The 23,901-nt window shown below is 37.7% G+C and overlaps 1 protein-coding gene across 1 annotated transcript; it reads right to left on the bottom strand.

Moving 5' to 3' along the window:
- Positions 1-1,871: 1,871 nt before the first annotated feature.
- Positions 1,872-12,647, bottom strand: LOC139137701 (short-chain collagen C4-like). The gene is made up of 6 exons (XM_070705932.1): positions 12,254-12,647; positions 9,465-9,567; positions 7,518-7,657; positions 6,612-6,768; positions 6,168-6,332; positions 1,872-5,982 (listed from the first exon to the last, which is right to left on the bottom strand). Exons 1-6 carry the CDS (start codon positions 12,506-12,508, stop codon positions 5,489-5,491), a joined length of 1,314 nt encoding a protein of 437 aa, XP_070562033.1. The 5' UTR covers positions 12,509-12,647; the 3' UTR covers positions 1,872-5,488.
- Between the last annotated feature and the right edge of the window lie 11,254 nt (positions 12,648-23,901).

Genomic DNA, 23,901 nt, shown 5'->3' with positions numbered 1-23,901 from the left:
ACAGTTTGTATGTAAATTCAACCTAAGGTTCGAGGGAGTAAAAAGTCCCAATCCATTTAAATGGTAGACGGTATAGTTTTGTTGATGTACATAAAGATAATAATTACATTCCGGCTCAGACTCGACTTTTCTATGCTAGAGGTAATGCTATTATCCGTGATTTTAAATTTGCATCCCTTCTTGTTAAAAAACGCCTGTTTTCTGACTTTGTGATATTCCGTACAGTTCTTACTTTTGGTGTAATTTTTTGTTCATAATTTTAACACAGCTAGGAGAGCGTACTCTCAGGTATTTCGTAAATTATCAGGTTTACTCATGGTCATGTTCAAGGTAATTACAACTTTTTCTGAGTAGTTACATCTTTCTATTAACCCGCTTGTATCATCTATATCGTCTTCTTCAGTTCTTTCACATACTTTGTCGTGGAATACCTGGTGTAGTCGTGGAATACCTAGTGTAGTCGTGGAATACCTAGTGTAGTCGTGGAATACCTAGTGTAGTCGTGGAATACCTGGTGTAGTCGTGGAATACCTGGTGTAGTCTGAATTTTCAATGTGTATTGTCATGAATTACAGCTACTTTCCCTTGAAGGAAATCAAAGGCAAGACCAGTCTACCTCCGTTTTTCAAGAATAATTTAGGCATGAAAGGTTATTTTCAATGGCTATGCATTACACCAGTTCCCTGAAATCACAATTTTAAAAGTTGCCCTTGTACTAACTTCAAAAGTATTGAATTATAACTTTTTCTATCTTATTTCCCCTGTCACCCTTTTAATAACAGATTCAGAAAATTTATAAAAGAAACTATCACTACTGATAGTATTGACAAAGTGGATCACGCCCTCCCCAAACCATGGAGAGAAGCCAATACAGTATTGACAAAGTGGATCACGCCCTCACCAAACCATGGAAAGAAGACAAGATGAACTGATGTGTTTTGCTTGGTTCCAATTACATCTCCCGAGAAGCCCTGGAGAGCTGGTTTCATATTGTTGTAACCTTAGTTGATTTGCACATTGTACAAGAGGATCTTTCCTTTTACTGTTGAAACTATTAAAACAAAGCTAATGATGACAAAAACTGCCTTTTGTTAATTATCACTTTGCGCTTGTTATTCTTAGAAAACCCTTTATTTAAAAACCTGTAACATCAAGGAAAATAGTTTACCTTTCAGCTCCATCAATGAGAACAAAAATGTCTTGTCATTTTTTCCCTCTGTAAAACATGTCACTGTATCAATATGTTATGAAGTATTCGTGCATGTTGCTTTCTCATACTGGGTTGAAGGGTCAGGTTTTGTTATGCTTTGTATATAAACTGCAGATTTCATAATAGTGTGTATACGCTTTGCAAACAAACTTTCAATTAGCAGACGTCCAGTTATTTCTGATACATATCTCTGCTATATGAAAGTTACATGCCCCGAGGTGCGCCGAAACATGCATTGGGATGATGTAATTCGTAGCTGGTATGACGCTTTGCAAAACAGATTTTCAAATTGCAAACATCCAGATATCTCCGAAATATATCTCTTATACATTGAAGTCACGTGCCTGAACGACGGGCCAAAAAATGTAACTGAATGACGCAATTTGTGGCTGGTATGATACATTTTATGAATTATGAGCCCGTTCTTCAATTCAAAACACACTGACCCGCCTGCCACTTTACTGAAGTCAAAAACAGGGTAACCCCAGCTAAAGAAACTGACCAGTCCCTAGTGGCGTGAGACACAACCGACGAGTCTTTTGGGATGTTTAAAATAATTTTTAAGACTTTTCATATGTAGTTTCGAGATCATTTGTATCGGATATTTGCAGATGTAAATGTATATTGGTTCGTGAAAACACTGAGATTATTAAAACGGGTACATCGCACCATGATCACACCGTCTTTTTAGATGTTCTTATAACAAAAACAACTTGAATATTTGACAAACAGACGTAGAATAATTGATAAAATTTTGCTGTCAATCTTCCGAATTTCATATAAATTGATCTGATCAAAGCATAAAACCTACACAATTTGAAAATGATAACAGTTCTACAAAACAGCCCATTTTGATGGATTTTCTAGTGACAAACATTTATTCTTTAAACCAATATGTTGTATATAATCTTGCATTAATTTTTTTCAACTTTTGCCCCTTAACTTTTACTTTGATTTTTTATGTGAGTATTGAGTTGCATCGGCCGCTGCAACCAGTTGTGGAACAGCCCGGCGCCATTTTACAATTTTGAGTTTGCAAAAGGGATGTACAGGCATGTGCATAGCAACATAACTGTTGTATGGAAATAATCGTCAGAACTGCGCCTGTGCGAGTTTCTTATATTTCATGCACGATATCTAGATGCACCCCATCATCATAGCCGCAACATTTAATTATACTACGTAGATTACGACAGACATGTTTTAACTTCTTTTATCAATCACCATTCACAAATCACCAATCATCAATCAATCATCAATCAATCATAAATCACCAATCATCAACCAATCACCAATCATCAATCAATCACCAATCAATCAGGATTCATCAATCAATCATCAATCGTCAATCAATCACCAATCATCAATCAATCACCAAACACCTTTCATCAATCAATCACCGATCACCAATCATCCGTCAATCATCAATCAATCAGCAATCATCAATCAATCACCAATCATCAATCAATCACCAATCGCCATTCATCAATCAATCATCAATCAATCACAAATCACCAATCACCAATCAATCAATCAACAATCATCAATCATCAATCAATTATCAATCATCGATCATCAATCAATCACCAATCACCAATCATCAACCACCAATCATCCACCAATCACCAATCATCAATCAATCACCAATCACTATTCATCAATCAATCATCAATCAATCATCAATCAATCAATCATCAACTAATCACCAATCATCAATCAATCACCAATCATCAATCAATCATAAATAACCAATCATCAATCAATCATCAATCACTATTCATCAATCAATCACCAATCAATCATAAATGACCAATTACCAATCAATCACCAATCATCAACCAATCACCAATCATCAATCAATAACCAATCACCAATCAATCATAAATAACCAATCATCAATCACCAATCAATCATAAATAACCAATCATCAATCAATCATCAATCAATCATCAATTAATCACCAATTACCATTCATCAATCACAATCACCAATTAATCACCAATCATCAATCACCTTGGATACAGTGTTTACGTTGGTCGTATGGATCCCATAAGACCTTTGAGTGCAGTTCCGATGACTGCATCCCTTTAAAGTGGACACACGGAATAGCGACTATTTGTGTATATTAGGGACCGTTCAGTTTTTACGGCCGGGGGGCCCCGGCAAAATCCAGGGGGGTCATCATAATTTTGGAATCCTCAAAGGGGGGGGGGTCATCGCTTTTTCACCGATAACACGATTGGAACTAATTTGGGAAAATTAGATGAGAGTAATTATTAGAAAAATGTAACGAAATCGAAATTTTTACAGCTCAAATTTTACAAATGATAGAATAGCGTAAAATTTGAAATATTGTTCTCATCGAACAAAACAACGAAAACACAACGATTATTGCATACCTCTTTCATCGGATTCATTTTCATGAAAAAAGTTCATTTTTGTGTAAATGTACTAAAGAAATGAGACAAAATGCTTAAAATTTCTCTAATTAACGACTTTTGAGTCAGGGCACTTTTGAAATGCCCCTGACTTTTTCGTGAATTTAAGGCTTCATAAACATTAAATTGAGTCAGGGCACATTTTAAATGACCCTGACTGACTTAACTGTAAATCAATCGAAAATCTGCATTTTGTTCGAGGAAAAGTGACAAACTGAGATAATTACTTGTGTTTCAGTAATGAAGAACTACAGACAAGCTCACATATTTTCATTCAAATATGAATATTGTTCAAATGTTTTGGACAATATGGCATTAGCTACTATCATGCACTGATTCAACATTGCAACAGCATCGTAAAATTTGAATAAAATTTTAAAGATGGTAAGCAAATATGGTGTAATATTACACAAATTTCTAAAATTCTTGAGAAATGTTTCAAATCCAATTATCCCCAAATTAGTTCCAATCGCGTTCGATAGAAAGGTGGGGGCACCACATTTTCAAAAACATAATACGAACAATAAAGTTCACTTTATGCCATGGCCATGATCGACCCTCTTTACCGGCGGGCCGCCTTCGGCGGCCCACTACAATAAATATACATTATGTATTACCCATGACCCTCTTAACGGGCAGACGCCTTTGGCGGCCCACTCCAATTAGGTTTACTTCATGCGATGGCCATGATCGACCCTCTTTACCGGCGGGCCGCCTGCGGCGGCCCACTACAATAAATTGACTTAATGTAATACCCCATGGCAATCTTAATGGCCGCACGCCTTCAGCAGCCCTGTCCAGTAAAGTTTACTTTATGCAATAGCCATGATCGACCCTCTTTACCGGCGGGCACCTTTGGTGGCCCACTAGAATAAAGTTGACTTTACGTAATGGTCCATGACCCTCTTAACCGGAGGGCTGCCTTTAGCTTTGGCAAACCACTCCAATACAGTTTACTCTATACAATGTCCATGGACATAAGTTGTCTATGGAAATGAAGTTAAAATACAAACCATGCGGGTAAATTTGACATATGGGTTTTGGTTATTTTTCAGCGGGGGGGGGGGGGTCATCAAATTTTTTCGTCTGACAAAGGGGGGGTCATCTTTTTTTCATGAAAAATGCAGGGGGGGTCTATATTTTTTTGAACACCGGCGACAAGATTTTGCCGCCCCCCCCGGCCGTAAAAACTGAACGCTCCCTTAATGCAATTTTAATGTGCAATGACACGTCAAGAGAGGGTTCAATGTTGTGAAGCAAAACACAAAATTAAAGTCTTCAGACAGCATAGTAACACATTATATGACGGAAACTGTTGCTAGGGGCAGACACTATTTGAAAATATAAAGCCGTTCATTCTCATGGGTTAAGAGGTAGACGAACTTCTGTTTGTTGTACAAAATTATAGACGAAAAAACTCTCGATAAATGCTTAATGTTTAAATAACGTTTAACAAAGAAACTACTCTTCGACAAATTATTCATATTAGTTGCAGAATCTTTTGTTTGCATAAAATTTTGAAGAGACCTTGTGCGATGTTAAAGTTTATGAAAAATTCTTCTGTCGTTAGCTACTTCCTTGTCCGATAATTTTGTTTCCTTGTGTTCCCTGGATTATGAAACAGAATGCTGTACTTCACAGTTTCGCATAGCAAAGTATGTGGCAAGGTTTTCCTTTTCATTTTATATTTGCATTCTACTCTTTGGAAAACGACAGACTACGGCCTCCGTATGTCTAAACGAATGACAAACTAGTAGTTTACAAAAGATATTAACTGACAAAGTAAAATTGTTAATTTTCGATAGCTTATGAAGAAAATTGTCGTATAATTATCAAGCCTTTAGATAGTGCAGACCACGCATGTCAATTCTCTGCCATTTACATAGGGTGCACACGGCAGGGAACCACAGTGGCTCTCAATTAGGTAGAATTGAGCGCCATCTTGGTTGGTATTGGTGCCCGGTCGAACTTCTGGCGACTCGTCGACACATTCAAACAGATACTGTGCAAGCTGGTCAAATTTGCTGGCCATTAAATAACCGCTGTATTCCTTCGTCCATTTTTCCGGACAAATGGTCTTGGCTGCCATCATGACTTTAACGCCGCGGGTTGGCACTCTGCACAGGGCACAAGGAACGGCGCCATTATGGATTGGAGCTGAAAAAGAGTTTTCGTGAGAGAACGGGTCGAATGTGCTGGTTTCGTACTCTGCTCCGTAGATGTAAGCTTTGGAATTCCACGCATCGTTGAAGTTTTCCCATTCGGGATCTGTAGGCAGACATTCGTAACTAGTCGATCCGCCATTGTGAGAAAAGTGTGAACCGGCAGCTAGCCCTGAAAATGGGGGAAACATATTTGTCAAAATTGGTAACTTTTTACGCTAGAGCTTTTTTGATCATCTTTTCAGTATGCTAGTCCCTTCTCTTCTATAATTACTCCAATTCAATGTTTAACTCTAGAAATATTTCAGAAAAATCCCCGGAAAATGAATTGCGGAATATTGAATATTCTTAGACTACCTGCATAAACAAGTTCAGCACCGGTGTTGGGACAGGTAGTGCGCCCCCATCGGACATACACACTGCCAGTAGTCAGCGGTTGGTTGGAATGTCCCAGTGATGATGAGGAGGAGGAGGAATTACGTTGCATATCATCCCTGCGAACACTACCATCATAACCAGCCTCTGTATGGGGAAGTAAAATAAAAACCAACACAACTTTGTTACGTTTGTCCTGTACGGCAGTGATATACCTAAACACTCTAAGGTATAGAATGCGCATCGGGGATAGATAGTCAGACTATCAAACTAAGTCTTCACAACTATATGCAAATAAATTCTTGATTACACCGTTTACGTTCATATCAGGTTAAATACCATCACATATTTATTTACAAAACTCCCTTGCTAATTATGGCGTTAGCCACCTAAAATGACCACGTTGGCAGCCATGATCATATTTACCGTGAACTGCGGTCAAGATCGAAGATCCTGGTGCCGACTGGTCGTAACAACACTGCCCGAAGTCCCCCCTCAGTCCCGGGAGACCAGAGTTGCCGATATCACCCTTGGACCCAGGTAAGCCCGGCGATCCTACCTCTCCTTTTGGACCAGGGTCACCCTGTTGAACGAAGGAGTTAATGAATAGCCACATTGGAAAGTAGATGTGATATATGAGCAGACGTTACTGGCAACATATCTGTTGGGAATGTGCGCATTGAACGTGTGACTCTTTCAGGTCCTTGTTTTTCTCATACTACTCCCAAAATCTTGTGACTGCTTACAGGTCTGGTCATCAAAACAGCTTGTATGAGTGCATTGTCCAATGTTATCGTTGTATAATGTTATTCGGATAAGAATTCACGGGTCAATAATAATCACATTATATTTTGTAGGAGACAATAAACAGCGTTTTGTCGCTAATACTCAGAATTTCAACATACTTTGATGGAAAGTACAGTGTACTTGTTCTTCAGAACAGCATAAACGTGGATATGTATTTATAAGAAAATTGCAGTTTCTGTAGTTTAGACTAACCACTACCTGGCAGTTGTAATAGTCAAAGTTTTAAAGTATAAACTATGGATTTAGCCAATCAGATGCTTCGCTTCTGAATATAAACTTTGGAATTAGCCAATCAGATGCTTGGATTTAGACCAGACATTATGTTCTGCAAGGATTATGATAGTTTTCGGATTCATAAGTGTACCATTCTTCAAAGTGAAAAGATAATGCGACTATTCTGGACATGGAAACAAGGGGATTAAAAACACGTGTCTAGGCTTAGTATAGGCGGTGTTCGAATTGACATAACTATACAATCTCGCGCCAAGTCACTTTTTGACTGAACCAGATTGAATCTTCCATTACCCTCGGCCCTATTGGTCCAGCGGCTCCAGGGGTGCCTGGCACACCCGGCATTCCTGTTATCCCGTCCCTTCCATCACGACCAGGAATTCCAGGATGACCGTCCAGTCCATAGAAACCACGTGGTCCAGCGACATTTTCGTCTGGATTTAGGTAATAAGCGTATGATAATGGAGATAAAAATAAAAAAAGGTTAAAAACTAATAAGGATCATTTAAAGTAAATTATCTTTAACTTTGATGCACTTCACCTTATCACCATTTCGTCTGTAAAACGTGGTGTTTTTTCTTGTTCTACTCGAGAAATCATTTGGAAATGTCAATAATTAAATAAAACTTCATGTATGAGTGAGATGTTCCATGGTATTATTGGTAACTGAAGTTGAGTCTGACCTTAAACTCATATGTCAACCATTGCATATTGTATTGATGTATTGCATTTGCAAGACAGCTCCGTTGTATTTCAGCATTTTCGTGTAGCAGAAGAATTTTGTAGGACATTACTGGATAAGATTGTTGTCCCCTCACGAGGCAGTTGATTTTCCAATAATTAATTTTTAAGCGATCGTGACGAGATTACGAATATGTCGGTACTATCCCTGCTTGTCCCGTATCAACGTGTCATCACCGACTTTCAGATATATACCACAGTTTATCAGAGCCATGCGAAGACGTATCCACAAATTGGGATAGCGTACATGGCTGACTGTAAAATTGCAAGTTTGCTCAGTCCTCCAAGAATTGCCAACATGTGTAACGGTCCAAACGCTGAAATACTTAAAAACCCTAACAAAGACAGTATACGTCGGTATCCTTAGAATTTGGAGTCATTCTCTGCTGCAGACACCAAACTTTTGACATTGGCTGTGAACGTATCAATATAGAACGTATCAAAACCGTTTTCTATGTTTTGCAAAACAAAATTCCTGTACAATCGGTATGCCTGTAAATATTTTGTGTTGGCGCAGAGTCTGACTTAACACGCCGTGATATCAGTGACAAATAATTGAAAGGACACGGAAATGAGTGACCTGGATATTGTCCAGGGTCTACGTACAAGGCACTACAATATCAACAGGACATTGACACGGATACAGCCCTGACTTAAGCAGGGCTGGCATCCCGAATGTAATTGTAAATGATCCGGAAACTACAATATCAAGCGGATGAAGCAAGCATACATCCGGAAACTCAATTCCAACAACAATTGACTTAGGTGCCTCACCATGTCTAATTTATATCCCTAAATTAAGATGGAGGAAAGTTGTACTTTTCTCTGTCGTATCAACTTCAAGGTTACAGGTGACAGTTTTCTTTATCAAAACATGCGCAGAAGAGGAAAATACTATGATTATCACACTTTCATCACGCAGGTCTCGTATGCAAGGCCCGCATACGAACTTGGAAGGAAACTTAGTATTCGCACATAGTACTAATATTTATACTTTGGTTACGCCGTTGTGCCGAAATATACACTTTCTTAGGGCATTCAATAGTGTTGAAAATCCTGAAGTTCCTGCCCATTCTCTACAACCCATCTCTTTCATTCAATAAATCGTGCATTCAACGATTTGATACAGATTACGGATGACGCACAAAAATCGTCAAGTTAGCCATAGCTGAGTTCCGAAACCTAAAATTAAAACATTTGCGAGATAACAATTATGAAATAATTCCCTATAACACTAAAATCAATCACAATACTGCATGGACCGTCACTCAAACTGACCTGCCGATCCCAAGTCTTGTATCCGGTACGATAATTTGACACTTGCAATTTTATACTTGGCTCCACCTTACTATAATTTTATGTTGATAAAAACAACTCTGTGTCAGCCGCGTCTACCTATATATTAGTAAAGATGAATATGCCTGCATTGAGGACATCTCGAAGCTTCGTTAGAAGAATTCCTTAAGGCGATGTCATTGTAACATATGTAAGGAAACTTACCTCCGTCCTCGGACACATCTCGTTTGATCCTCTCGCCATTAACGACACTTGATGCGGAGACAACGACATCTTTTTTCTTTACTTTTTCGAAATCCGGGATAGTCTAAATAAATGTTAAACGGACGGAAAAATGTCTCTGCATTATGTTGTTGTTCTAGCCGTAAGAGCTTGCAATTAATTCCGACATTTCTACGGGTTATTTTTCAAGAAAACTGTTAAAAGCCAGCTTTGGGAAGATAGGGGTTGTTGGAAATGAATAACATGAGGTGGAAAGTATTATGGTATGGGTTGTGCAGAACAACGATTACGATATTTCGAAATTCACAAAATTTTGATCGAAGCCGTTGTTGATCATGTGGAAATCAATTACCTTCTTGCTTTGATCTGAATTAAAAGACAAGCGGTTGTAACGTTTGCTGATTTTTTTCAATAATTTTGCTTTTGTAAGTTCTACTTCCCAAAGCGTGTTCAGTTACATTTGCTGGTCCTTAAAGCAACATGACAATAAACTATTTTGAATTTGTAATTAACATTTTTGAGAAGCCTTAAATTTAGCTCTGGCGAACTCTTAGTTATCGCAAAGCGAATTTTTCGGTCTGTTATATTTTTGTGAAAAAGTCAAGATACCTAACGACGAATTTTGACGTTTTCAAGAGCGAGTACAAACATTAAAAGTGAGACAGTCATAGCAAATTTTGCAACAAGCGAAATCGCAGCTGAAGAAATGTGTTTCTCAAACGAACGCAAACTAACAATTGAGAATCAAAACAATTTGGATCAAACAGACCATTCGATGATAAGACAGAATATTATTGTGTAATGTGTTTCTAGAGACGCCAAACAAGCTGACTCGTCTAATGTTTCCATAAAATATAAACAATATGTGACTTCTTTTGAGCAGCGACATTAAAGTATTAAACGTATTTAAGAAGAACACACCCTCGACTGTTTTGTTTCCTCGTTTCGCACCAAATTTCTGGCAGAGAGTCTTAGAAGCAAACTCGTAAATCTTAATGAGCCTTTTATGTGCATGATTGTCCTTCCATCCATCCTTCCGTCATTCCGTTATCTGTCTGTCTCCCTATCTACAGTATCTATCCAGGTAAACTCATGCGTCAGTCACCAATTGTACGTTTTTCATAACCTTCCGAAGTTTTTACTGTCATAGCATGTATGATGAGCGTATGTTTCATCAAGTGATATTTATAAAGCAAGATCGGATATTCTTCGCTTCATTATTGAACGCTCTCCCAGGGCTTGACTATTCGATGTTCAGTGGGTGTAGATTGTCGAACACAGTGAAGAGTCTTCGCAGCAAACTTTGTTTAAAATCATTTTCAGCTTTCATGCTTCGCAAACAACAGTTCATATGGCTTGAAAGTGAAAAGTGCATTAACGATAGAATCTAGAGAAATGTTATGAATAAGTTAACTGTTCCGAAAAGATTATCAAATTTTAAGGTACGAGCAGTTATCTTTGTAACCTCCACAAATGTAATAATCTCCACAAATGTAATATCAACCACAATTGTAATAAAATCAACCACAAATGTAATAAATAGTCAACCATAAATGTAACAACCCGCAACCACAAATGTAATAACAAATTAACCATAAATGTAATAAAACTCAACCATAAATGTAATAAACTTGAACTTGCATATGTGATCATTTGTTTATCAATGCCCTGAGTAAATAATAACTTTAATAAGACTAGTGTAATGTTATTGCATACTTTCCTGAAACTAGGTTTCCTTTCCGAAACACAGAATAGAATACTTTGAGAACGCTATCAGAAAACGGCGAGGTACTGATCAAACCGTTAGATAATGGAAGTGGAACAGCAGTTCTAGACACTGATAATTACATAATAAGGAAGCGTCAAAATAACTCGTCAACCAGTGATACCTGGCATACCACACAAGTTTATGACAGATGACTCAGAACAAACAACAGAGAAATATAAAACCTTATAACAGAAACTTACGACACAAAACATGTTGACGAGAACATATATTTCAATCCAGTAAAAAACAATACGAACACTACCTTGAACACAGTAGAACAAAATTAGACATCCTGGCATCCCTAGTGAAGGAACAAACTTCAAGTGGGACAACATAGGAATACAGACAATCTATCGATTATTCTACACAATTCATCCACTGAAGACGAATTTGAGGCAATTGATTTAGAAAGTACGGCAATTTTCGAAAAAACGGCGTTAAGGATCGTAGTGTTATACAGTCTTCCCCACTCTGGAGTAGAGACTGCACTGACGTTCAGATTACAGCTGTGTCTCGCCATGACAATCAGTTCTGTACACAAAACAGGGAAACGTAAAATACACTTTCAAATATGCAAAACACACTAAACGCAAACAATTAAGAAATGAATAATGTGTGGAGTTACTTTCCTTATTACATAGATAAATATTTAAGGGCTAATTCCTCAATTGCAACGACAAAATAGATTTATTACATTTATGGTTGACAAGTATTACATTTATGGGTGATTTTGTTATTACATTTATGGTTACCATTTATTACATTTGTGGTTGGTGTTTTTATTACATTTATGGTTGATTTTTGTTACATTTATGGGCGATATTACATTTGTGGGTGCATTTTATTACAATTGTGGTTGATATTACATTTGTGGAGATTATTACATTTGTGGAGGTTACAGCAGTTAGCAGTTATCCTTCCTTGTTCTGACTACACCCTCCTAAGATCCAGTGGTCTATCCTCAACCCATGATTAAGTACAACCTTCACTATGGTTATCCTACCTTGATAAGATCAAAATTGTTTTCAAACAGCTCCAACTGCCTCTTAAACTCCGCTACTCCTTGACCATAGTTTCTCAGGGCCACGTAGCAATACAATGACGTTGCGAAAGCTGTCACTAGGATTGTCAAGACCATCAACCACGCCACTGCAGTCGAGGAACTTATGGAATTGTTTTCTCGGACGTCTTCTTCCAACTTGACGCCATGCCTACACTTGGCACGTTTACCTTCATCACCAGACTCGCTGATTTCCATACTTGTTGCTCAAAATCAATTTTAGATCACTTTAAGAGTCTAGCCAGTCTTCAGACCATTGCTTAACCAATTGTGTAACAACTTTTCCAACACGGATGTAAATAGTACGTGCCGAAAGTGGGTCAACATCACGTGGTTTGATGTTTTCGATCCACACAAAGATAGTCTATTTCAACAACTGCTTCCTGTCACCCGATACTAAATTCCCGTTTACTATTTCAACTCTAGATGGTTCAAGCAACACCGCTAAATAATCTCAGGGTTTTAATTGGATTTTTATGCGGAGAAATGGTCTTGCGAAAACGTTCTAGAGATGCCTGGTGGTGGAGCTCATGAGAAGGGGCTGTTCCCCTTGTCATTTAACAATTAAACATGTACAAAATTTCAGAACAGTCAAAATCAGGTACTACTTTCTTTATAGACTGTCTCTTTGGGTAACCAAAGCACTCTGCATGGCAGTGAACTCACTCATCTCCACAAAGGATCCACCCATATCGGAAAAAAGTTCAGACAGGACACAAAAACAAAGCAACAAAACAAAAAAATTCTGCACTTGATTTGACATGAGGGTCACTCAGGTTCATTGAATTTGCAAATACACCGAGATAAAAGAGTTTTAGGCATGAAAGGCTTTAAAATTTTTGGTCCCGGTTAATTTGGGAAAGATATCCGATTGTTTCGCAATTAAATGTCTTCTAGAGAGAATGTAACATTCTTAGATTTTAGAGTGGATTAAAGCTTACCTACCCGCGGAAGCTTTTCATCCACTGAATTGACCTGATGGGTGACTCAATGTCCAAAAAGGCCAATTACATGCTTGAATATAAGCTTTTCATCCGCTGAATTGACCTGATGGGTGACTCAATGTCCAAAAAGGCCAATTACATGCTTGAATATAAGCTTTTCATCCACTGAATTGACCTGATGGGTGACTCAATGTCCAAAAAGGCCAATTACATGCTTGAATATAAACTAAATCTGCAAAGTGAGTTTAATTAATGGAATTTTCACGGAAAGAAACGGGAAGATTCGGCCATTTTGGGAACTTTTGTCCACTTTTTCCCCTTTTGGTACCCCAAAACGCCCTCGCACGGCCGAGTATACGTACTTCCCCTGCTTCCCTGAGAGGGACAGCATTCTCTAATGCTAATTCCTCACCTCACTTTACACATCCGTAGGAGTATGAAATGTTGTGTATCACGCACCTTTCACATGTTTATTTCCAGATAAACATGAACTGCATTTCGCGAAAAAACCGCAAACTCAAGTATTACTCTCCTGCATAACTTAAGAACTCCGCATGACTGTGAATCATGAACTCATCTGCAAAAAGTTTTCACCGACAGTGAATAACAAATTGGGAGCTTAAACTGAGTGGATTTAATCTTGCCTACCTGTGGAGGCTTTTAATCCAAAAATTTGACCTGCTTGGCAACTGTGCGTTGAAAAAGGTCAATTATATGCTTGAATATAAGCTAAACTGCAAAGCGAATATATTTCTTTGAATTTCGAGAGAAAAGAACGAGAAAATTTGGGAACTTTTATCCGCTCCGGTCGACTTTTTTTCCTAGGCACACTCGTAGTTTTTGAGTGGATTTGGGCTCATCCACCTGTTTTTCAGGGATAAAGTACCGTAAACACTATTGGAATTTTAATTTGGGATAATTGGATTGTGAAGTAATGTCGATTTAATCTAAAAATATAACCTCATCTGCTTTCCTTTTTGTGACTTGTCTTTATGGGTTATTTGTAATATCGCAACATTCAGCTATAGGGCACCTCACACTTTTGAGAAATTTGAAAAAATTAAATATCCAATTAGGCCTATCCAAAAATACTAGTAATTCTAATCGTGTTCACACTGTTTGAGGTATATCCTATACGTGGTTTTCAGGTATAGAGTACCGTAGTATTTTAACAATGGAAGTATACCCTATACCTGTTTTTCAGGGTATCTCGGTTGTTTAAACACTATGGTAGTTTATACCTGAAAAACATTTATACGGTACTATACCTGTCAGTCACGTATAGGGTACTTCCATTGTTTAAACCCTACGTTACTTTATACGTGATGCCATGATGAACAGGTGTAATGCAGCAGTCGATGTAATCCCCGAGGGACCCCACCTCGGGCGACACGGGACAAATGTGGGGGATTAGACCGTGTTTGCCATGGAACTATGCCCAAGGGGTGGGGAAATTGCCTCATATTGATCCCCTAGTCGCTTTCATGGACAAGCGCAGAATTTATGAATACCCCACCCATTGGTACTCAGTCTCTGAAAACCACGTATAGGATACTTCCATTGTTTAAACACTACAGTAGTCTATACCTGACTATCACGTATATAATGTGCCCACTACGGTACTTGAAAACCTGAAAAACAGGTATAGGGTACCTCTATTGTCTAAAGACTACAGTAATATATATATGAAAATCATCGTATAATGTACCTCCATTGTTTATATGCTAGGGTACTTTATACCTGAAAGACAGGTATAGGGTACCTCCATTGATTAAACAATATGGTATTTTATACCTGGAAAACAGATGTAGCGTACCTCTATTGTTTAAACCCTACGGTACTCTACACATGGAAATCACGTATATAAGGTGCCTCCATTATTTGAACACAACGGTACATGCTATACCTGAAAATCACTTTATACTTGAAAAACAGATATAAGGTAGCTCTATTGTTTAAATAATACTGTATGTTATTACTGAAAAATACCGCAGTGGAGGTACCTCAAACGTGATTGTCAGGTATAGAATACGGTAGATTTTAAACAATGGCGGTACCCTATATTTGGCTTTCAGGTATAGACCACAGTACTTTTTAAACAATTAAGGTACACTATACTTGGTTTTCATGTATAGGAATGGCAGTGTTCAAACAATACAGGAACCCTATATGTGGTTATCAGGTGTAGAGTACTGAGTGTTTGAACAATGGGGGCATCCTGTAGGCCCCTATCTGTTTTTAGCTCACGTGTGTAAACACGTGGGCTATTGTCATAGCGATGTCTGTCTGTCTGTCCGTGTGTGTGTGTGTGTGTGTGTGTGTGTGTGTGTGTGTGTGTGTGTGTGTGTGTGTGTGTGTGTGTGTGTCTGTCTGTCTGTTTACACGATAACTCAAAAACGCCTTAACGGATTCAAGTCAGATTTGGTACACAGGTACCATATGCTACTTGCAAGAACTGATTAGATTTTGGTTAGTGTGGCTTGCATATTAATGAAGTTATGCAATATCGTTTTTTTCCGTACAATGGTTTCCCTATGGAGACGGTAATGACAGTGTAGACATATATCAAGAAATACTGCACAAAATTTCATGAAACTTTTCACAGATGACAATCTCAGAATATTATGATGATACTGTGAGTGTCATGTCAATTACCTTCTCATTTGCATATTTAATGAACTTTTGTTATCAATGAGATAACTCTGAAATTCCTGCACCAAACTTGATGATACTTGCAACAAATATTGATCTGATATATATCTCATTTTACTAAGAAGCATTGGACAGTGTCTAGTTATAAATAGGTCATTTGCATTTTTATGAAGTTTTGTAATTAGTCATACAACTTCGATATAACTTCACCAAATGTGATGAAATCTGCTGCAGATACTGATCTGACTGATATCTAACTGTAGTATTAAGCATTCAGTAGTGTGAAATTAATTAAGGGTTCATTTGCATATTTAATGAATTTTGTAATTAGGTATATAACTCTGAAATTACGGAACCCAAGTCTTTGAAATTGGGTACAGATATTGTTTGATAAATATCTAATTGTACTGAGAAGCATTTGGCAGTGTCAAGTTAATGAATAGGTCATTTGCATATTTTATGAAGTTTTGTAATTAGTGGTATAACTCCAAAATAACTGCACCAAATGTTATGAAATCTGCTGCAGATACTGATCCGACAGATATCTTATTGTGGTGTAGAGCATTTACTTGTGTGAAGTTAATTAAGGGTTTATTTGCATATTTAATGAACTTTGTAATTAGTGATATTACTCCAAAATTACAGCGTTTAATTTGATGAAACTTGCTACAGATGTTGATCTGATAAATATCTAATTGTACTGAGAAGCATTGAACAGTGTCAAGTTAATAATTAGCTCATTTGCATATTTCATGAAGTTTTATAAGTAGTCATATTACTCCGAAATAACTGCATCAAATGTGATGAAAACTGCTGCATATAATCATCTGACAGATATCTAACTGTGTTGTAAAGCATTTAGTAGTGTAAAGTTAATTAAGGGTTCATTTGCATATTTAATAAACTTTGTAATTAGGTATATAACTCTGAAATTACGGCACCAAATTTTGTGAAATGTGCTACAGATATTGATTTGATAAATATTTAATTGTGCTATGAATCATTGAACAGTGTCAAGTTAATATAGGGATTATTTGCATATTTATGAACTTTGTAATTAGTGACATTACTCTAAAATTACTGCACTAAATTAAATAAAACGTGCCACAAATGTTGATCTGATGGATATCTAATTGTCCCATGAAGCATTGAGCAGTGTCAAGTTAATTAACAGCTCATTTGCATATTAAATAAAGTTTTGTAATTAGTGATTAAAATCTGAGAGTACTGTGCGATGTTGAAAAAAAACCTGCTTCATTTAGTGATAACAATATATATATCTTATTGTTCTGTGAAGCGTACTACTATTAATGAACCTGTTGTAAAACACGTGAGCATATTCAGTTCATATCTGGTTTGTTGTTGTTTTTTGTTTTTGTTTTGTTGTTGTTTTTGGGTTTTTTTGACAGAGTACAGTAGTATTTCAGCAATGGTGGTGCTCTACACGTCTTTTTCAGGCATGAAGTACCGTAACGTTTAAACAATGGAGGTACCCTATACAAGATTTTCAGGTAGTATATACCCAACAGTTTAAACAATGGAGGTACCCTATACGTCTTTTTCAGGTATAGAGTATTGTAATGTTTAAACAACGGAGGTACTGAATACGTTGTTTTCAAGTACAGAGTGAAATAGTGTTGAAAAAATTGAGGTACCATGAATGTATTTTACAGGTACAGAGAACCGTAGTGTTTAAACAGTTTAGGTACCCTGGGCACTACTTTCTTTACGGACTATCTTTTAGAGTAACCAAAGCACCCCGCATGATAGTGAACTCACTCATCTATACAAGGATCCACCAATACTGCATAAAGTTCAGACAGGGCACAAAAACAAGCAACAAAACAGGCAATTTTCTGCACTTTGGATTGACATGGGGTCAGTCAGGGTCATTGAACCTACAAGTACACCCTAGCAAAGGATTTTTCGGCATGCAATTCTTTGCCTTTTTGATCCCCATTAATTAGGAGAGGATGCCCGATGGTTTGGTAGCAAAGTGTCTTCTTCAAGTTTTTGACTGCATTTAAGTTTACCTACCTGTGGAATCCTGTAATGCAAATAATAAGATACTAAGTGGTTTTATGTGGGAAAAGGTCGAATATATGCTTGAAATATAAGCTTGACATGCTTAGGAAAATACTTTTCTTTAATTTTGAGAGAAAAAAGGGAAAATTCTCCCATTTGGGGACTGTTTAGCGGATCTGGCTTGAGTCTTTTTACTGATTCGCATACTACCTTAAAATTTACATGCCTCTTTATGCTCATTGACCTGCTGGGAGGCAGCATGTTGAAAAAAGACCAAGACATGCTTGAATTACGGCTTGAACTTCAAAGCGAGTCTATTTCTTTGAATTTCAAGAGAAAAAACGGGAAAATTCAGCCAATTTTGGCATCATTTACCGCTCTGGCGGAGCTTCGTTCGGCCGGGTGCTCAAAAAAGCCCCCACACGGCCGAGAACTCCACTCTTCTTCTTTGACGGGACAGCATTTTCTGAAGCTATCTCCTCACCTGAATTTACACACACTAAAACCAAAAATCTGGGGTTTTTAAGTATCTTTCACATCTTAATCTAAAGATCAACAAGCATGGCTGCTGTAGGAAAATCACACTCGTGTAAATACTTTCCGTACAATGGAGGTACCCTAAACCACAGGCGCACGGAACGTTTCGTAGATCGTCGTCGGATGGGAAGTGACTGACACTGTGAGGCCGAAGACCGAAGCTCGGTACTGTATAAGAAAGGAAGTACCGAGGTTCGGCCTTCGGTCTCACAGTGTCAGTCACTTCCCATCCGACGACGATCTACGAAACGTTCCGTGCGCCTGTGCCCTATACGTAATTGCCAGGTATAGAGTACCGTAATGTTAAACTGTGGAGGTATACGTCGTTGTCTGGTACTGTAACAGAGTATCGTAGTGTTTAAAGAATAGAGGTACCCCATACTTGGTTGTCTGGTATAGAGTAACATAGTGTTAAACTATTGAGGTACCCTATACATGTGTTCCGCGTAGAGAGTACCTTGGTGTTTTAATAATAGAGGTACCGTATACATGTTTTTTTTCAATTCTTGTATAGAGAACTGTTGTATTTTAACATTGAAGGTATCCTGTAATTGCTTTTCAAGGATAAATTACCGTAGTGTTTAATCATCGGAGGGTTTCTATACATAGTATTTTCTCCGGTTCAAACATTTGCACGGCGACCCTAACTTTTATTCTTGTTTTTGGAAGAGCGGTTTTGAAATATTCCTTGAGAAAAGGTGAAGCAAAAGTTCAAGTCTTTTATTGACTCGCGTACTATCTTAAAATTTACATGCACAAAGCAGAGGTCCTGTTCTTTAGGGAAACCTTCACATGCAACAGAATAAGAATGAATATTTCCAGAAATTGTCAAGCAAAATCCCTAACAATGAGTCGTATTTTTAGGAATATTCATGGTAGATTTTTTCAAAGGGGGCGGCTCACCCACTTATGAAAATAATAACGAGTAACACCCTAGGGGCAGTGAAGGGAGAATAGAGAAGCCCCGAGCAGTGTCACCGAAAAATAAAAACTAACACCATTGGAACTAATTTGGGATAATTGGACGGTGAAGTAATGTCAATTTGATCTGCAAATGTTATCTCATCTGCTTTTCTTTTTAAGTTACACACTTGTTTTTATGAGTAATTTGTAATGTCGCAACATTATAGGGCACCTACCATTTTTGAGAAATGTGAAAAATATGAAAATCAAATTATCCCAAATTAGTTCCAATCGTGTTAAACTATAATGGCACAATTCAAAGATATAATCGACCATAATACAGAAGCAGTTGGGGAAGGAAGGAAGGAACTATGTGAAATCCTTGGCGATCAACCGGCGATCAATCCATAAGCCATTATTGTTGTTGCCGTGATGCCCAAAATGACCGTATTAGGTCGGTGTCAGTTTCAAAGTGTTACGTGAGAGAAAACGAACAAAAGGGTGAACTCAGCAGTTTACTTTGAAAATGAAATTTATTAAAAAAAAATTAAACTAATCGCTAAGTCAAGGGCTAGAATACAAACTGTAAAAGTGTAAAGGCTACTTATCTCAGCTGGGGCGGCAAAGCTTAAAAAGTCAGACAGTAAAGCAGACCGATGTAGTCCATTGAACTGGAATTGTTAAAGTTACTAGAATTTCGTATGCAGACGCACGCAGACAGTGTCACCCATAGTCTTCAAAAGACGTAAGAAACTTACGTTACTTCCGGGTTTTCAAGCTTGGCCCATTCGTTCAGTACAGGCTCTGCTATTGGTTCGATTTGAAATGCGCCCACGTGACTTCATCTAACGCGGGGTCTTTTGACGCTGAAAAACCTGCTGATTTGTTGACTTTTCATCGGTAAGAGGTAAAAATTTTTGAGTATGATTGAGAAGGACTAATGTGCTTTGACCCTACGTCGAACTTTACTGCTATCGATGCTTGCTAGGTGGATTTTTGGCGATGGAAAAGAAAGTGTGTGCAAATGAAGAGACATCCCTTGTGTAAAGTTAGGCTGTATTGAATTTTGCAGCGCATACTTTGTTCTTTTCTGCAAATGCTATCAACAACAACAACAACAATGACAACAACAACAACAAATTTACTGAGTCCAAATATATTTTTATTTTTCTTCATTTTGAAATATTTAGGCCTAATCATCATCATCATCATCATCATCATCATCATCATCATCGGAGACTGAGGACCCTATGGTTACATCTCAAAATGACACGCTTGGTGATGTCGAGGTACTCACAGAAAAATAATCATGACAGTTTCTTCAAAGATATGGCAATACCTTATCTTGTACAAAGCACGTGCGTTGACTCGACCGAGAACCCAAGATCGGTCGAATGATGTCAACGGGCCAAAACTCCGGACAGCAATAACTTTATACACTGGCGACGTTGGGTTAACACGAGCACAGATCAGAAGCAATAAATCAACAGCACATGTAAGGCACTCGACAGTGACAGTCAGGCCACATTTGAAGTTGTGTTGTTGACCTTTAAGCTCTTATCGTCACCACAGTCCTCAATTTCAAGTGACAAAAGATGTTTCAAATACAAGTGAATATCTGTCCAGTTAGTTTTGGAAGGACGACCTGCCATGATAATGGTGCTCTAAATGAATGGGGATGTCTATGTTTTGCCTTCGCTGAAATATTCGGACCAAGACTGCATGTGATTTAGTTGCACGTGCCAATGTGAATGATTACAAGTAACCAATTAGGCACTTATGGTCCAATAAATTGTCTCTCAGTTTATTCTTGAATAAATGAATCACATACGTTCAGCTGTTTCAGTTTTTCTGTCTTGCCTGTGAATCTGCATTGTTCCTAAATAAAAAGAGTTAATGTTACTTCTGTGACGTACAACTTTATCGAGTGAGCTAGTTTATTTGGAAAAAACGTCAAAACTCGCCAAATTTGTAGTAAAAATTCGTTATACTAAGAGTATTTGTAGGTGAACGAGGAACAGCGGCAAGTTTTTGGGTCTTGACCAGATAAGGACTTTTACCAGACTGTCGAGACTCAAATATTTCCCGTAAACCTCCTCATACTCATACTATAACTACCATATAGCCTTCCTATAGACATTTGTGAGATACGGTCTATACTATAACTACCATATAGCCTTGCTATAGACATTTGTGAGATACAGTCTATACTGTAACTACCATATAGCCTTCCTATAGACATTTGTGAGATACAGTCTATACTGTAACTACCATATAGCCTTCCTATAGACATTTGTGAGATACAGTCTATACTGTAACTACCATATAGCCTTGCTATAGACATTTGTGAGATACAGTCTATACTGTAACTACCATATAGCCTTCCTATAGACATCCGTGAGATACAGTCTATACTCTAACTATCATATAGGCTTCCTATAGACATTTGTGAGATACAGTCTATACTATAACTACCATATAGCCTTGCTATAGACATTTGTGAGATACAGTCTATACTGTAACTACCATATAGCCTTGCTATAGACATTTGTGAGATACAGTCTATACTGTAACTACCATATAGCCTTGCTATAGACATTTGTGAGATACAGTCTATACTGTAACTACCATATAGCCTTCCTATAGACATTTGTGAGATACAGTCTATACTGTAACTACCATATAGCCTTCCTATAGACATTTGTGAGATACAGTCTATACTGTAACTACCATATAGCCTTGCTATAGACATTTGTGAGATACAGTCTATACTGTAACTACCATATAGCCTTGCTATAGACATTTGTGAGATACAGTCTATACTATAACTACCATATAGCCTTGCTATAGACATTTTTGAGATACAGTCTATACTGTAACTACCATATAGCCTTCCTATAGACATTTGTGAGATACAGTCTATACTATAACTACCATATAGGCTTCCTATAGACATTTGTGAGATGCAGTCAGAGGTTTACAGGTCGAGAAATAGAGATATCAGTCATTTACCGTCTGACCTGGGAGGCCCATTTTCGACATTTGTCCGACACTATTCTCTAAAGTTAACAGCTATAAGTCTAATGTTCTTGCCCTCAGGGTATTAACGACAAAGCCGAACGGAAAAATGCGAACGTGGTGAATGTGGTTCTCCTGAAAACAGTGTATTCTTTTGAGTTGGGATCATTCTGTGGAAGGAGTAGTTTGGTAAATCAGAACAAAGTGTCAGCATGTTGCGAAGGTGAAATCAGATAAATAGACCGTCTGTTATAAATCGCGACATTGAGTTACATGAAGTGCGAATATCAATCCTCCCTTCAGGGTTTTATTTCGTAGTTTGGACTGTAGTTACTTGAAACCCATTCGACTCTGTCTCCATAGCAAGCAAATGTCGTCTGATCAGTTTGGAACTCGATTTTAAGGCTTGTTTTCATTCAGTGAGGATGATTAGCCTCGTCAAGGTTTGCTTCAACTATCTAGCCTTAGCATTTGGCATTCACACCTACGTCGCTGTCTTGGGGCTTCTAAACGTTTCTTTTAAATAATTTATTTCAGGCGGTCTGTCAGAAAAAGTCGCCATGAACAAGATTCATTTCGTATCTTAAAGGTTTGGACGTATGTACACATTGTAAATAACTTGGTACACTCCACTGCCAGGCTTACTCAGAAACATATTCACAGAGACTAGTGTATTATTGCTGACGTTCTACACACACCCCTGCAGAGATGTTTTACGTGTTTTCTTTTTCTTGCCGTGTCGTGTGGTATAATTTCCTGAAATAAGTATCACGTTTGACAGGCGAAAAGGTAAATACCCTTTGACGTCTGCACGGTCAGGCATCAGACTTCACAAAAGGTTCGTATCCCTCAAAATACAAGTGAAAGGAAAAACTTCAAACGGGGGTACGTTTACCAAGCCAATCCTGCCCACCTCCGTCTAATTTGACGATTTTTATTGAAGCTGTCGGACAATGACTGAATATACGAGAGATATCATATACACCTTTAAAGTCTGACGAAAAAAGGGGGTTTATAAATTTTCTCTGGTTAAAGTATTGTGTTAAAGATCTGAGTTTCCTAAACACCAAACCTATTGAGAACCAGCCCCGATCTTTACTTCCATTGGATGGTAAACTCACACGTTATACTCAGGCTTTCCACAAATGGTGGAATTAATAACCCTGTATATTAACCCTCAGGAACATGTGACTCTTGAGGTCTACATTAAGTAATTTTCTGAGTCAAAATTCAAAAATTCAAATTTACCATCCATCCACAACAATAGATAAAGTAGACGTTTGATACATTTTTTTTCAAATCTTCTGAAAATTTATGAAAATTACTCACAATACCTTGACATTGTTGGCAAGAATTTGTGTTCATACATCTACGTGACGACAATACTTACGTTTGGATCTTACTGTGAATGCAATGTTTTACTCCTTCTGATTTTGAATTCAAATCATGAAAATAATGATTAATAACTCACCAAGAATGCTTAAACTGGACAAAGAATCAATTATTCGTCAG

The sequence above is a fragment of the Ptychodera flava genome, chromosome 7 (genome assembly GCF_041260155.1).
Source record: "Ptychodera flava strain L36383 chromosome 7, AS_Pfla_20210202, whole genome shotgun sequence".
Classification (NCBI taxonomy): Eukaryota; Metazoa; Hemichordata; class Enteropneusta; family Ptychoderidae; genus Ptychodera; species Ptychodera flava.
This window is presented reverse-complemented; position numbering and strand designations above follow the sequence as displayed.